This window comes from Nothoprocta perdicaria, unplaced genomic scaffold (genome assembly GCF_003342845.1).
Source record: "Nothoprocta perdicaria isolate Ctin4 unplaced genomic scaffold, notPer1 scaffold_283, whole genome shotgun sequence".
NCBI classification, from domain to species: domain Eukaryota; kingdom Metazoa; phylum Chordata; class Aves; order Tinamiformes; family Tinamidae; genus Nothoprocta; species Nothoprocta perdicaria.
Window position 1 is genome coordinate 174,454 of NW_020455514.1, and position 15,249 is coordinate 189,702.

The 15,249-nt window shown below is 56.7% G+C and overlaps 1 protein-coding gene across 1 annotated transcript in view; it reads left to right on the top strand.

Moving 5' to 3' along the window:
• Positions 1–13,953: 13,953 nt before the first annotated feature.
• The window catches only part of TNS4 (tensin 4), a 10,009-nt gene continuing 8,713 nt past the window's right edge, over positions 13,954–15,249 (top strand). Inside the window, exon 1 of the mRNA XM_026041385.1 lies at positions 13,954–14,383. Within this exon, the coding sequence (XP_025897170.1) occupies positions 13,954–14,383 (430 nt within the window). The remainder of the gene's footprint in view (positions 14,384–15,249) is intronic.

Genomic DNA, 15,249 nt, shown 5'->3' on the forward strand with positions numbered 1-15,249 from the left:
GAACAAAAACAACCAAGCCTGCTCCACCTATGCAGACTGCTTTTACCTGAAAGGGATACAGCCCACACTCCACCCACCTAAATCTTAAAAAAAAAAATATATATAGTGACATAAAATCTGTTATCAAGGAAAGTTTCCCCACACCCCCCTACAAAAACACTTCAATATTTTGTTCTACAAGATGCTGCCAAACCGCTTCTTCCCACACAACCCAAAGTGTGTGTGCACAACAGATAAGGAATCAGTAATCCCTTCTCAGCCTTAAAAGATGTTTTGCAAAACACTTTCCAAAGACTACTAAGACTGGGATTCATACAAGCTGCAAGAAACTGCTGCTATTTTCTAAAAGAATGTCCAAGTAGACCAAAAAAAATTATCATCACAGTAATAAACTGAGGAGCTTGTTTCTGCATCAAGCTGTTCCTACAGACAAGCCGGGGACTTGTGAGCTCTGGTTCCATTCCCAGCTTGCCTACACACTCCCTGCAGGATCTTAGACAGAAAGCTGAGGAGCAACAGATCTCAATTCCCATGCTATAAAACGGGGCCATTAACACTTAATTTCTCTCATCCATTGTCTGCCTAGATTGTAAACTCGGTGGGAAAGAGACTGTTTGTACAGAGCGTAGCAAAAGAGAGCCTCCAGACACAAATGAGATATAAAATAATATGAATAATTTGGAATTCCCAGTAGGCAGCTGTAGAAGTAGCTGGATACCACAGAAACACATGCTTGCTTGCTAATGGCAAAAATAAACACCCTGCAGGCAGTCAAAAGACTGCTGTGCTACATGGTGACAGGGTTTCTCACTGCTTTTTCTGGGAAGAGCTTGCAAATCCACAGCTCCAAGGACCCCACGCCAAGCACCACCAGGCAGGTTGCAATCCCATTAATGCCCCATCACCATCGTCCTCTCGTTACATCCTCACCACAGCACCGCACACAATTAGTGGCTGAAGCTTTAGTCGACTCCGCGTAACCCTTCCAAGTGACACATTACACTGTCAGGACTGCAAGAACAGCAAATTTCAATCCCATTTCCAATAAAAGGCAGGAGGAAAGAAAATCCAGCTATGCAATTTAATACCATTTCTGCTGTGGGAAACAGCTGACAGATTTTGCTCCATTTAAGCCAACAGGGACCAGACACAAAAATATGCCTAACCTTTCCCATTTACAAGTCTGCAAATTCCACAGGAGCTTGGCTTTGCTTTAGTGAAGTGAGTCAGGGGCCACGCGGCTGCCAGGAGCCCTGTGCTCAGGAGCGATTCAGCAGCAGGACACGAGCACATGCACAGGGAGAGGATGTGAGCAGGGGCACACGCCAGGGAGCAGAGAGAGGCAGCTCAACCCACGATACAAACACTTTGAAAAACCATCTCCACAAAGGGCATTTTTTTTTTTTAAGAGCTGAACGCAAAACTAGCACCCACTTTTGCCTCCCACCACCAATATCAGAACTTTTAACACTAATAAGCTGTTCAAGGGTTACACTTAGAGGAGAATTCAGACTGCTGTTGTTGTTGTTCCCTTTCAGCCACCCTTTCAATGTCATAGTCCCCCGCAGAGCAGGAGACAGGGCATATCTCCAAGACCTTGCAGCCTGGGTAGCCAAAACAAGCAGCACAGATGGGCAACAAGAGCACCAGTTGCAGCCACTGATGCTCACATAGGAAGCCTGGAGGAAAGCCAGGCACTGAGCCCGGCTCTCAGAGCTGTACACAGGTCACCAAGGCATCTTCTGCATGTGCTGCCCAGGGCTGGGCCATCACCTCAGGCCCAAACGACTGCAACACTCAAGCCCAGACCTGCTGCAGGCCTGGCTCTATAGCGCCATCAGCCCAACTGCCCCACGACCATGACACTCAGGCCCCAAACACGGAGCTCAAGGCTACTGAGACATCAGGACCTCAAGACAAGAGCCCCCGACACCTCAGAGCCTTCTTGGCACAGACCACAAAACCCCTCGACTCCCCAGCGGCCATTTTGCAGCCTCCTCATCATGGCGCCGCTCCCGCCCTCGTGCCCGCAGGGAGGGGAGGGCAGCGCGCATGCCGGGGGGGGGGGGGGGGCACGCGAGCGTGAGCACATGGCGGGACACGTGACCCAGCAGGCCCGCACGCCCCTCCCGATGCGCCTGCGCGCACCTGACGGCCCGCGAGCACGGGCGCCCCACGTGCCCAAGCCCGTCCTCGCGCGCACGCGCAGGAGCCCCCCGCCTCCCCCGCCCGCCGCGGCGGCGGAGCCCCCTGCCGGCCCCACGTGACCGGGCCTCACCACGCGCGGGAGGCGGGGGGGAGCGGGAGAGCCACGCCAACCCTTGGAGCGTGGCAGAGAGGGCCGGACACCCCCCGGCGTTGGAACGGTCCGAGTGGGAGGGGGCGCGAGGCTATAAAAGGTGGCTGCGGGATGAGGGAGTCGTTTTCGCTGGTGGTTGAGCAGGGTGTGGGACGTGGGCTGGGCAGGGCCTGTGGGACAAACCCCCAAACCGCCCCCGTCACCCGGCACCGGGAGCGCTGTGCCCGTCCCAAGCACCCTCAGCGATGCCCGAGCAGCCCAGTCAGTGACCATCACGGCCGCGCTGTTCAAACCCCTGGTGGGATGCGGCGCGGGGGATGCGGGAGAGGGGAATCCTTTAAAAAGGGCAAAAAGGAGCATTTGAAGAGCGGAGAGGGTGAGAGGAGGTGTGTGCCGCCCAGCTAAGGCTTCAGCAGCTGCACGGCTGGGAGGGCCGTGCTCGAGAGCACTCTGCTGGATTTGAGGTCATTGTAGGAACATCGTTATCTTCATCGCCGGTCGGAGCCATCAGTGCTTTAGCAGGCAGGGCTGCCAAAAAGGGCTGAATTTACCGGCTCCTTATGGTCACAGCACGTGCGGGAGATGGCAATGAGAAAGAAGACGTGTGTAAGACCTGCTGTGATAAAGGGAAACGAAGTTGGGCTTTAGCAGTGCTTAGGAGAGCATCAGCGGGAAGAATTGCACTAGTTCCCTGGAATTGCACCTAGTTCCCCCTTTGCAAGCAAGTCCTTGTGCAGTCGGAGGAAAGCACAGCGCTGATAAATGCAAAGCTCTGATAAACGTGGCTCTGCTAGAAATGCAGTGTTCTGACCCTGCTCAGCAAATGCAAAAAGAAATGTGCAAAAGAAGCTTTCTAGGGTGGGCTCTTCTGTTCGGAAATTCCAAGGAGAGAGGATTTGTGAGCTGTGCATGCGGAGGTGCAACCAGCAGTCCAGGAGCAAACCAGACCGCCAGGCTGCACAACACTTAGCCTGTGCAGGTATTTGCTCATCTCAGGAGCGGCAGAGAAAGTATCCCTCTTTTGCATCTAAAGCATCAGCTTGGTGCTTGGTAGGGGCGGGTTAGCCGCAGTTAACCACATGTGAAGCAGCAGCAGGAAATTACAGGCTTGTCTGGCTTGACCGGGTGGGAAGGATGACTCCCAACTGCTGCAGCCGATGCCAGCAGCGCCCTGAGCCTCCCCGCTCAGCCCGCCCGTGTGTCCTGCGAGCTCCTGTCCACTGGAGGGCAACACGAGACTGTCGTTTCCTGCACCCCTGACCCCCAAGGGAGACCTAAAATGAGCACAAAGGGCAAAAGGGATCACCCACCCTTGTGGAATAGCTCTGCTGGGAGGCAGAAGGATGATGTGTGCCATAAAGATCAACCCTATTTGGCCCTTGCTGTGCTGTCTTTCCAAGATTATTTTCCGTGAAGTTTCTAAGTCTTGCCCTGAGCCGTGTGTCATGTTCTGGTTTAAGTGGAACGGCTGGATGCACTTCCTTATTTTTTTAAAGGGTCTAAGAGGTCTATGATGCTTGAGTAAAGGCCTCGTATGCCCAAAGCCGACTTTATTAGATCCTTCTCTGTTGCTGCTGCTGCAGGGAGTTAGTTAATGCCCAAGAAAGCCAGAAACAACACGTTCTTGGCAGCAGGCAGTGTCTTCTCATTTAAACACAGATTGCACCACATAAATGCAGCCCCCCCATGCCCTGTCTATGGCCACTGAAGCATTATTGCCATTTCTGCAGACCAGGAGCCACGCAGCAGAAAAGCAGAGCCGGAAAACCAAGTGGGTATTTGTGTATCCCTGGTACCTTCCATCTGAGGACCTCAAAGCACATCCAGAACGAGAGCTGCGGTCAAGCCTGGGTTACAGACAGCAAGCCAAGCTGTGAATGTGTTGCAGGAGGCCTGAGATAACGCCTGGAAGTGTGTTCAGAGCTGAGAACTGCATGTATTTCAAACGTTATGAGCTCATTCGTGTCTGTTTTGTTGGCACAGGGTTGCAGCACTTGCATTAATAGGAAAGGAAACGGCAGTGCAACATTTCTGTTATTAAAACGAGCAAGTAGGCTATGGCCTGCATTCGGTGCACTGAAAGGGCACTGTGGTTTGGAGCGGTTTCTTGCCCAGGGCTATGAGCTGCTCCTTCCCTTGGTGAGCAGTAGCATCCCACATTACTGCGCAGAGGGAGAGGACACGGGCAAGCAAGTGCTAATGCACAAACATGCAAGGAAGCAAACCGAGCTAGAGGCAAACCACCTCGTGTTTGTGGATGCGGAGCATCTCATTTTGCTTCGGTTTGTTTTCCCACGACACATTTTCATCAGTTATTGTAGTTATTGTAGTTACTAAAACTCCTAAAAGGTATCAAAGTTACTAGAACTTTCATACCTCTAGTACGTACTGGAGGTATGAAAAAAATCCATGCGATTGTAGTTTGAGAGTGAATGTTTTGAAATGGCCAAAACAAAAGGATTTTTTTTTTTTTGTCTAATCGTTCTTTCAGATCATTCCTGTCATGAGAAAAGTGCTGAAAATACCCAGCACCCAAAGGGAAAATGAAGGAGAGCGGCGTGTGCGGTGCCTGGCGCCGGGGTCGGGAGCCACCCCTAGCAGGGGAAGAGCCAAGGCTACCGGGAAGGCGGAACGGAGGGTGCCCAAGGTCTCCAGGCTGGTGCTGCTGGCAGCTGGGTTTCCCGGCCTCCTTCCCTCTGCGGTCATGCCTGGAATTGCAAATGTCCCTCCGTGATAATTTGTTGAAGCTGTGACCCCAGGGACTGTCTGAGAGCGACAGCGGGAACAACTTTGGAAGTGCTAGTGATCTGCTCGCTGCGTTTCCCCTCTTCAAGACGGCTCGTCTCCCTCCCAGGAGAATTAGAGTCCAACTCCATTAGAGTCCATTAGCAGCTCCCGTTCTTTAGCCTTTGAGTGCATCCAGCGCTGCTGGTAGGTGTTGCTGTCCTGGCGCTCCTGGTGGCTGCGGTGTCCGTGGTGTGAGCCGGGAGAGGAGGCAGCTCCGCAGCGGATCCTGCCCTGTTGGTAGCCGCGGAGCGGAGCGGGACGTCAGTGCATCCGTATCCTGCAGCCTTGAGCTGGAAGAGGGGCCTCTCTTGCCGCGGGAAGGGGCACTGCACAGAGCCCGTTCCTGGGAAGGGCCATTCCTGGCGCAGGACGGCGGGACTCTGGGGAGGCGGCAGCGGGCGGCAGTGCGGGGCGCGCGCAGCATGTGGCCCTGCTGTCCCCGCTGTCCCCGCTGTCCCTGCTGTGTGAACAGCCTCCCGCAGCACCACGTACCGCCACAAGCGCCTGCGGGGCTGCAGCGACACAGCCCACGGTGCCGTCGTCCCCGCTGCCCTGCGCTGCGCGGAGCGGAGGAGCCCACAGAGCCTGGCGAGCACCGTGCCGAGCCCCGCGGCCGTGGGGAGAGCGTGGGGAGAAGCTCTTCCCAGGTGGCTCTCGAGCCCCTCGTGCACGAGCAGCGCGCGGCTCCGCACGGCACACACATCCCCGTGCTCCTGGTGCAGGTATTTGGGAAACCGCTGGGAAAAGTGCCTGATGCTCTGCTCTCCAAAGGCTCCTTTCCCTTCCCTGTGCTGTCACTTGGCTCGTTCGCACTCCCCGCTGCTATTAGCAGTAAGAGCAGTAATTAGCACGGTTGGCCGTGCCCAGAATCCTCTCCCTACCCTCAGCCCATTGGGGCTTGCAGGTTTTTCCGGTGAGCAAATATGGGTGCAATTTCCTTGAATTGCCAATCCCTATCAGTTAGTGGCTTGGGGCATTGCAGCATGAGCAAACACCGCTGATTACAGAGGGGAAAAGAAAGTGTGGAAAGCAATTGTTCCTGTTGGCTTCACCCTGATAACGAAGACGCCAGCCGAAGAACAAAAGCTGTTTCACGTTCCCTTGCCCTGGGCTTGCAGCCGTGCCCTTCCCGAGGGAGGGAAGAGGCAGCACTAGTTTAAACTGCAGCTCTCCAAGGGGAAGGATGGTCGGGTGCTGAGGCTGAGCAGGAAGGTCTAGTTTTAACATCCTTTTTTCCTTCCACCCTGTGTGACACTTCAGGCAGGTCTCTTGCTGTGTGGAGGGAAAAATTCATGCGGTTTAGCTGAAAACTGCCCGTGACTTGGAGGCGAAACCTTCTTCCCTTGCGGTGCCATCAGTGTGTGCGTACAATCATAGAATCACAGAGTGGCTGAGGTTGGAAGGGACCTCAGAGGTCATCTAGTCCAACCTCCTGCACATGCACGGTCACCTAGAGCACGTGGCACAGGCTGCATCCAAGTGGGTTGGGAAGATCTCCAGAGGAGGAGACTCTACAGCCTCTCTGGGCAACCTGTGCCAGGACTCGGGCACCCTCACTGGTAAGAAGTTTTTCCTTAAGTTCCTGTGGAGCTTTTGGTGCTTCAGTTTGTGGCAGTTTCCTCTAGTTCTCAGTGGCCACCACTGCAAAGAGGCCGCCCCCTCCTCCTCACTGCCTCCCTTGAGGTATCTATGGGCACTGCTCAGGTCCCCCCCTCAGCCCTCTCTTCTCCAGGATGGAGAGACCCAGCTCTCCCAGCCTTTCCTCACAGGACAGATGCTCCAGGCCCCTGGAGCAGAAGCAGAAACGCTCGTGCTGGGAGGCGTCGGAGCGTGGAGGGACGCGGCTCCCATGCACCCAGGCAGTGCGGAGGGCACCGGCACCGCTGGGTGCTGGAGCGGGCTGCTGAGCCCGGCACCGCTGGGTGCTGGAGCGGGCTGCTGAGCCCGGCACCGCTGGGTGCTCGCGCGGGCCGCGGTGACCTGGCGGCTGAGGTGGTCGCGGCAGCGGCGCGGAGCTCCAAGAGGATGGTGTTTGGCACTTCCCAAGCCGTGGCTCCAGGCAGAGCCGGCTGCCCCGCACCCCGCGGCCCTGATTCACTTGGCGTCTCGCACAAGCGCCGGCTTCTTCACGGCTGTATCCGGGGTGCGGCCCAGCTGGAGCCTTCTAAGGAAGAATTTGGCGCTGCCGTCCCGGCTGCGGCTGGGCAGGTGCCGCGTGAAGCCGCGGCCCCCGCTGCGCTGCACGTGCTGCACCGCCGCAGCGCCGCGCAGCCGGACACCGCTGTCACCCCGACAGGCACTGCCGGGCCACATACGGGCACAGAGAAAGGAGCCAAGCTCAACGCTTTGCAATTCCGAGAGCAAAATGCAAGTGGCAAATGCACGGCACGGAGAGCTGCCCAGTGCTCTTCGCAGGCTTTAATTTAGCCAGCCGGGGAAAAGCAAACCCTGACGAGAGATGCATGCCCTGGGTCAGCAGGGTTATACTGTGACCTGGGGCTGGACCAGGAGGAGCCTCTTCCAGATCCAGGTGATAATTCCTCAAGGGAGTGCTCCCGCACATGAAGACGCATGGGGAGCACGCGGATGCACCCCCAGCTGGGGGCAGGGGCTCCCGGGCACGGCACAGCTTCCGCTGGGGCTCCCTTTGCAGCCTGTAAAATTTATCTTGAAGGCCTGGAAAACAAAAGCTCCTTTTTTTTTTTTTTTTTTTTTCCCCCCATAAACGGAGGCTGATTAATGTTCCCTCAGGGGAACTGGAGGGCCCCATCACGGCTCTGAGCAAACGTGTTTTACTGTTCCAAGAACAAGAGTGACTCACCTGACAGCAGCTTAGGAAGCAGTGAGGTCTCTGCAGGAGGAGACACGTGGCGCTTGCAGCACGGCCGGGGGCTGAGCAGAGCCCAAAGGGGCTCTTCTCACCCCAACACGTTCCCAACGAGAGCCCCGAGCTCCAAGGCGGGCACCGCGGGCACGCGCAGGTGTCGCGGGCTCGGTGCCGCGAGCGGCAGCGTTTTCCGAGGGGAGTTTCGCACAGGGGGGTTTGAGAGGTTTCACAGAGCCCCGGGGAGAAGGAGGAGGTCCCAGCACCTGGCACGGGGCAGAGCGGCGCTTGCTTGGGCAGCGCCGGCGCAGAAATTACGCTGCTTTAATCCAGCTGTACAATTCATTTGGCGTTTTATAAACCTGCCCCGGGTAGGGCTGTGCTCAGGGGAATTGGGGTTGCTCAATCAGGTCTGTTTTTGTCAGTGCACAATGAAAGGGCAGGGAGGTAACGAAGGTGATCGTTGAGGATGCTGCCGTGGATGCAGCTGGGCGCTTCCCAGGGGAAAGAAGAAGGATTCTGGACAATCCTGGCGGATCGTTCCCTGCCCCAGCCCTGCCACGTGGCCTCACGTCAGCCCAGCACCTTCCCTGCTCCCAGCCGTGTCCTTCGGAGGTGCTGGGTCCTTCCCTGCACTTAGGCAAGCAGCAAATCCTCAGGGCGAAGCACAAGTGACAAATAGAGCTGTTTTAACCTTTCCTCCTCGTTAGCACGTGCACATTCCAGGGAAACATTCCCAAGTCTTATTCATAACCGGTATTTGTTCCTCTGAAAAGGCTCTTTTATGTTTACTCAGCTCATTGATATCTGTGTATTTATTTTGTTCAAATTCCAGAGAGAAGTAACCCTACGTTTATAGAACCTCCACGAGCCTGAGTGTCTCTCTCTGTCTCTCTTGTTATTGAAATCATTTTTCGTTCCCTATTTGCCCAGCCTGCTTCTGTTGGGAAGGCTGGTCTCTTCCCCAGACAACCTTGGCACGTGGGGCCCTCTCCGCGTGGCCAGCGATCCTGTTCTGAGGCTGCCCGTCCCTGTAGTGCGACAGAGAGGTCCCAGTGCCATTCTTGCCCTCCTCCTGATTCCACATCTCTGCATATAAAGATATGTTGCTTGGCACCCTGAAGGTGGGGACGTAGAAAGGGACCGAACGGAGATGGACATAAGGACAAACTGCATAAGGATATGGGCAGACTTCTCCACCACCATCCCTGCTTATAACACCCGTCATCTCCAGCCAAATCTGCATAAACCAGGTCGAAATAAGGATCAAATGTCCTAATACGAACCCGTTCTTACACCTGTGCGGCCAAAGGGGCGTTCGGTGACACAGCACACCGGGTGCAAAATGCCCTGGGGTGGTGTGAAGCCCTCCGTCCACCTCATTCGCTTTGTCCTCTTAATCCTCCCCACGCACTCAGAGTCCAAAGAAGACCTAATGACTTGGCGAAAGAGGCAGCAAATGTCTTGGCTTCGCTGCAAAACGAGCTCAATCAACAGTCAAAGCCAAAGGAAAATGGGAAAATTATGTTTTTTTGGGTTTTTTTTTGTTTTTTTTTTTCTTCTGAGGGTCTTGCAGTATCGTTGTGCCTGTGTTTGCTGTGAAGCCCAGCGAAGGGTTTGGAAGCAGAGCACCAAACAAGCCTTTCTCTATAGCAACTGGCCCCTGCAGGACACCTCGGAGCGCCTTACACAATGGAAACGGGAAAGCGCCGAGTCGCGAGTGCCTCCGCTGCGGGCTCAGAGCACCAGAGCAAAAGCAACCCAGGAATTCAGTTTGGCTGCAAAAGCGCCAAGAGCAGGAGCAGTTCAATACCCACTGAAAAAGAATTGCATCACTCGGAGACAGAGCGGCCACTTAAAGCCGTGAGCAGTCCGGATGGGGTGTTAAAAGAATGCCAAGCATCTTTGCGTTTATTTGTTCACTGGTGAAATAGGTGGCAGGATGACGGCAGCTGATGCCAGCCCAGGATCGCTGCCTGTCCAGCCTCCTTGCTCCCTGCTTCCCAACCAGGCCTGAAGGAGCTCTTAGCTTGCAAGGTCCCCCGGGATGAAGCTAGGTGCAAACTCCTGCTGAACCTAACTTGGTCCCTCAGCTTGAGGGCCCTAACCCAAGTCGTTACCCAGTGAGTCCCCTGTGCCCTCCCTTCAGCTGGATGCACTTAGTGCTGATGTGCTCGCAGCAGTGAGAACGCGTGTCCTCCAGCCGCTTAAAAATACTGCTGCTTGAGCACTTCTTCTTGAAGTTCTTACCAGCCCAAGGAGGGGAAGGTGCTGGAGGTCACTCGCCGCTGTAATGACCCCGCGGCTGCTGCAGAGGACAAGGGGCTGTGGCGGCAGTCGTGTCCCGGTGAGTATCTGTGGTGAAACACTGTTTACCTAGGGATGTAGAGGAAGGTGGGACAACCAACGGCTCAGAGTAAATGAAACACTGGGGAGATTGTAAAGGGAGATCAAGGTGTTCCAAGGAAGGCAGTTTATGGGGTGGATTTCCCGATAAAACCGGACATTTCAAAGAGTCACTTAACAGTGGAGCAATCCGTGTGTGAGCAGGGGGGTTGGACTAGATGACCTCTGAGGTCCCTTCCAACCTTAAGCTTTCTATGATTCTATGATTCTAATGTTACAATAAACCAGAAGCAGTTCTGGGCAGCACAGTAGGCAGCTCACTGAAGGAAGCGTAGTTCAGATATATGATTTTTGAAGGAGGTTGAGGCTCTGCCTACTCAACCTGGAAAGAAATCCTCGAGGAAAAGTGTCCAGCAATCCAAAGGCTTGTGTGGGGATTTCTTATCTTCCGTTGCAGCAGTGCTAGGTGCAGGAGCTGGGGCACGCTGCTCCGGGCTGGACGCTGTGCAAGCAGCAGTTAGAGACACAGATACCTTAAAGTTTTTATCTGCTCCCTGTGATGCCCAAGTCGCAGAACTGTCCCTAGGGTGGGGATAAAGCTGCTCCTCTCCGCCGTGGCCTGTGCAGCCCTGGGTGTTACTGCTGCCCTTTAACTTGGTGCTAACTTGGTGCTAGCCTTTGCTCTCGACTAGACCAGCCTCAGAGCCACCACCTTTGTCACTGCCTAAGCTGGAACCCCAAGAGTCTCCTCGTGCCCTAGGCCAGCAGATCTATCCAGCGTCCTAGGGCGACCGCAAACGGTCCCATCTCCCACATCCTCTCTAGGGGGATTGTGGAGTCCTGACCCATGTGTTGGAGGGTGGCGGGAGCTGCCGGAGCCTCCGTGGGGCCGGCGGCCCTTCCTCGTCCTGCGGCACCTGGCGAGCGGGGCCGCCCCGGCGCGGGGAGGGGGACGGCGGCGCGCGCGGCTCGGCCCAGGTGGGAGGGACTGCGATCCCCTTAAATCCCGGCGCCCGCAGCACCCGCTCCTTGCACGGAGCCTCCCACGCGCAGGTTGCACCACATCAAGGTGCTGTTAGAGGCACCGCGGCCGGAGCAGTGAGCGGGAGCCGAGCACGGCAGCCCAGGTACCTGCAGAGAACTGCTGTAATGGCCATGCCCGCCTTCCCCGTGCTTTTCCAAGCCTTTCTTCTGCTCCCTTCAGTCTTCCATGCTGTTTTTGTTTGCAAGTTGTATCTGTTTCTCTCTTCCATCACTTCTGCCTCCTGCTGCTGCTTTGCATTTGGCTGATGACTCTTCTTGTGCTTTGGGGAGAATCTGCCACAAATCTCAGCTGTGCCAAGACCTGGGGGTTCCCGCGTGAGCCGTCCCGCTGGCTTGAGGAGAGCCCTGCTGGGGTTGCTCTGGCTGGGGGGCTCAGCAAGGCTGTGGTTTGCTCATTGCTGAGGCTACGGTTTGGGCTTAGCTCAGTGACCCCCGGGTTTTGTTTTGTTAGCAGCAGCCTTCCTAGCCCACCATCTGCAGGAGGTGAATGCCCTATAGGGCCCTCCTATAGCTCCATAGCTCCATGCTGCCTCTGCCCTGGGCAGGTTTGGGAGATGCTTCCCCCGTGCCCTTCAACCTGCTGCTGCTTAAATAGGGCACATGGAGGCTGCGGGGTGGAAACTGCCCCCCGTTTGCTACAGGATGCTGCTGCTCCCGAGCTCTGCCGGCAAAACGCACCGTGGCCACGGTGACAGCTCTCCCGTCCCCAGCGACGAGGGGCCTGCGAGGCTGGAGGGATCTAAGGAGCTCACAGAGTCCTGGTGTCCCCGTCCCTTCCTGACGGGTGGATGCGGAAGGAGCCTGGGGTTTGCGTTTCCAGGAGTAACAGCCCGGACTTGGTGGCTGCTGCAGCCTCGCTGCTGCTGGACCTCTGCTCGGACACCAGGTCCGTGTCCTGGTGCCTTGGAGCTCCAAGGAACTGTGCCTGAGCACTCTGGCTCCAAGGAGAACAGTGAGGCAGCCTTATCAGCGTGGAGGGGTCGAGGATGTGGCCTCCAGCATGTGCTTTATCCCCGTGGAGTCCTCTGCAGCACAAGGGCATCACACATGTTGGGCACATGGGACCCAGCTCCATGTGGCCAGGCCTGGCAAGTTCCTGGCAGGACAGGCAGCCTGCAGGAGTTACTGGGAGCTGGGATGCTCCAGCACAGCCCTGGCCCCAGGCACCCTCTGCTCCCGATATCCTCTGGGCTCCAGGCCATCCAACCTGCTGCATCCCACGGGATGCTCCGGCTCAGCCATGACCCCTTTGCTTCTTCGTTTTCGGGATTTTTCTATTCAGGAGTCTGTTTCCACAGATTAGGAAGCCCAATTTCCAGCCGAGCAGTCGCTCCCTGGAGCGAAGGGCACTGCACTTGAATGCACTGCTTCCTTGCCCGTGGCAAAGGGGGTCCTGGTTCCCAGTCTGCAGCCCATGCCTGAGCTGCTGCTGCTGCTGACTGCTCCTGGGCAGCCCTGATGCCCATGAGGGCAGCCCCTCACCCTGGGGCTGCCCGTGCTGGGGTCCAGCGGCCGTGTGGGTACCATGTGCTGTGCCCTGCTCTTCCCCCTCAGAGGCTCTTCCATAGGGAAAAGATGCAGCCAAGTCTCAAATCCCCCTCAGAGTTTTGTTTGTGAACTCGCTTTCACTGAGGAGGAGTGATGGGGTGTGGGGTTAATTGTGGCAGTGTCAGACGAGAGGAAGCGCAGGACCTCGGGGCAGGGTGGGACGCGGGCATGCTGCTGCTGGGCCCGCAGCGCCTCCATCCACCTCGCTTAACAGCTGCCTTGTCCCGCGGGCGCTCACTGCACCCAGGGACCTCTCCTCCTGCGGGAAAATCCAGGTGTCCTCCACCTAGTTCGTGCGTTGTGATTCTGCCTCCTTTATTGAAGAGCGGCTCTGCCTGCGTCTTGCATCGCCGTGGTGCCGCAGTCCCCCTGGGAGAGCGGGACGCGCTCCGAGCCCGTTCCGCACCCCAGGAACGTTGTGGGGCTGAGCCCGGGGCCACGTGCAGAGCAGCTCCCTCCGCTCCGGGTGTCCCCCCTGTCCCCTGGGCAGCAGACAGGTCCGTGCATGTTGTAGAACGGGGGAAGGCCCCGCAGCCCCTCCCAGCCCCCGTTAGTCACCACCGGGCAGACGTGACGCGGGCGCCCGCCCCCGGCGGCTCCATCCTGATCCGCTGACTCGATGCTTAATCAATCTGCGATAGCCCAGTAAAGGAGCCGCTCGTTCCAGGCTGCTGCGGGAAGGGACAAATGCTCTGTTAAGTGCAGCCCACTGTTTGCATGCGTTACACCTAGAGATCCATGCAGGATATGGAAAAAAAAATCTTTGCACCCTGTTGAGGATTAATCCTCCTCATGCTTGCCAAATACTTGGGGACACTGGGAGGAGAGGGCTGGAATTGAGTGGAAAAGAAAGTCCAGAACATCTCCTTTCCTTGCGAGCTGGGTTCCAGGCTTGCCCTCCAAGCCCTGCTCCTTGCAGACTCTCAGAGCTGCCCCTGTAACCGTTCCCCTCTCCGCATTCTTTAGATTCTTCTCTCTGCGCTGCTGGATTGAAGAAAGAGCCCGAGGTCTCCTGGAGCGGAAGGCACGTGGCCAGCGTGTCTTGAAGCCGGAGCGCGGGAGGTTTCCTTTGGACTCGAGACTGTGAAAGCAGGGAGAGGGGACCATGTCGCGGGTGATCCCGAGCCACGTGCTGCGGGTCGGGCAGAGCGTGTGCGTGGCGTCGCAGGAGGAGAGCGCGAGGCTGCGCGCCGCGGGCTGCGCCGCCTGCCCGCCCCTGCGCGGCTCCTTCGCCTGCTGCCCCGCGGCAGCGCGGTGCCGGGGCCACCCCTGCGCGCCGGGCAGCACCCAGCACGACGCCCCTCCGGAGAGAGCCCGTGTCCCCGGCCCGCCGAAGGAGGGGGACGCCAGCATGGAGCCCCATGCTCCCTTGATGTCTCCTACCTTGGATATATCAATAGAAAGTCTCAACCAGCTGATCCTGGAAATAGATCCCACCTTTGAGCCGCTCGCATGCACGCCGGTCAAGGACGCTGCCCGAGCCGCTCCTCAGCGTGACCTTGCTGCAACCAAGAAACAAGATGCAGAGGCAACAGGTGAGACACAAAAAAACCCCTCATTTAGCAGAGCCAGTTTAGATCTTAAAGACCATTTATCTCGGTCCAAGAAGTGATGCTGTCCGTGTCGCAGCCTGGCACATGCTAAGTGAGCTCCTGTGTGCTTGGAAAGCCTGGAAATGGGGCCTTGCTGGCGTCCCCTTTGTGTAAAGGCAGCTGAGGTTTCACAGGGGATGCTCTCACCTCTCCCACCACATCAGTGCTGGGCACAAAGGGGCAGGTGAGTAGCTCATGTGTCCAGGTGATTGCCCTCCAGGCTCACGTACCTGGGTGGCTCTGCTCTGGTCACATTTGAGTTGTCTCCTGTCCAGCTAGCCCTGCAGGAGCCTGAAGGAACAGCGAGAACAGCCCTTAATTCAACCTGATATTTGCTTGTCTGTGTGTGGAGAGTGTTTGTCAAGAGGAGTTAGCCTGAAAGCTCCTAATCCAAGTTATTACCATCAATGACTGGAGACAAGTGCTGACCTCAGCTTGCGATGTCTTCAGCGCATTTAACCTCGCAGCAGAGCCCCAGTTCTGTGAGAGGCCACCGGGGTCTTCCCAGCGTCACACTTGCCCTGTGGAAGTACAGGGATTTGAAGCCAGACTTCCAAAGCACAGGGCTAATGTGCTCATCTTTTACGCAACCCTTCCAATTTGAATGTTCCCAATGATTTTGCAAGGGAGATTCCTTTCACAGGGCTCACACGGTCCGCCGGCAGCGTCTCTGGCACATGCAGTGCTGAACATCATCAGGGCAAGCCAACCCCAATCCCCTCCTGGCACCTTGTGTGACCCTGTGCAGCAGCTCCATCCCCTCCGGGACACCTTGTGTGACCCTGTGCAGCAGCTCCATGCCCTCCTGG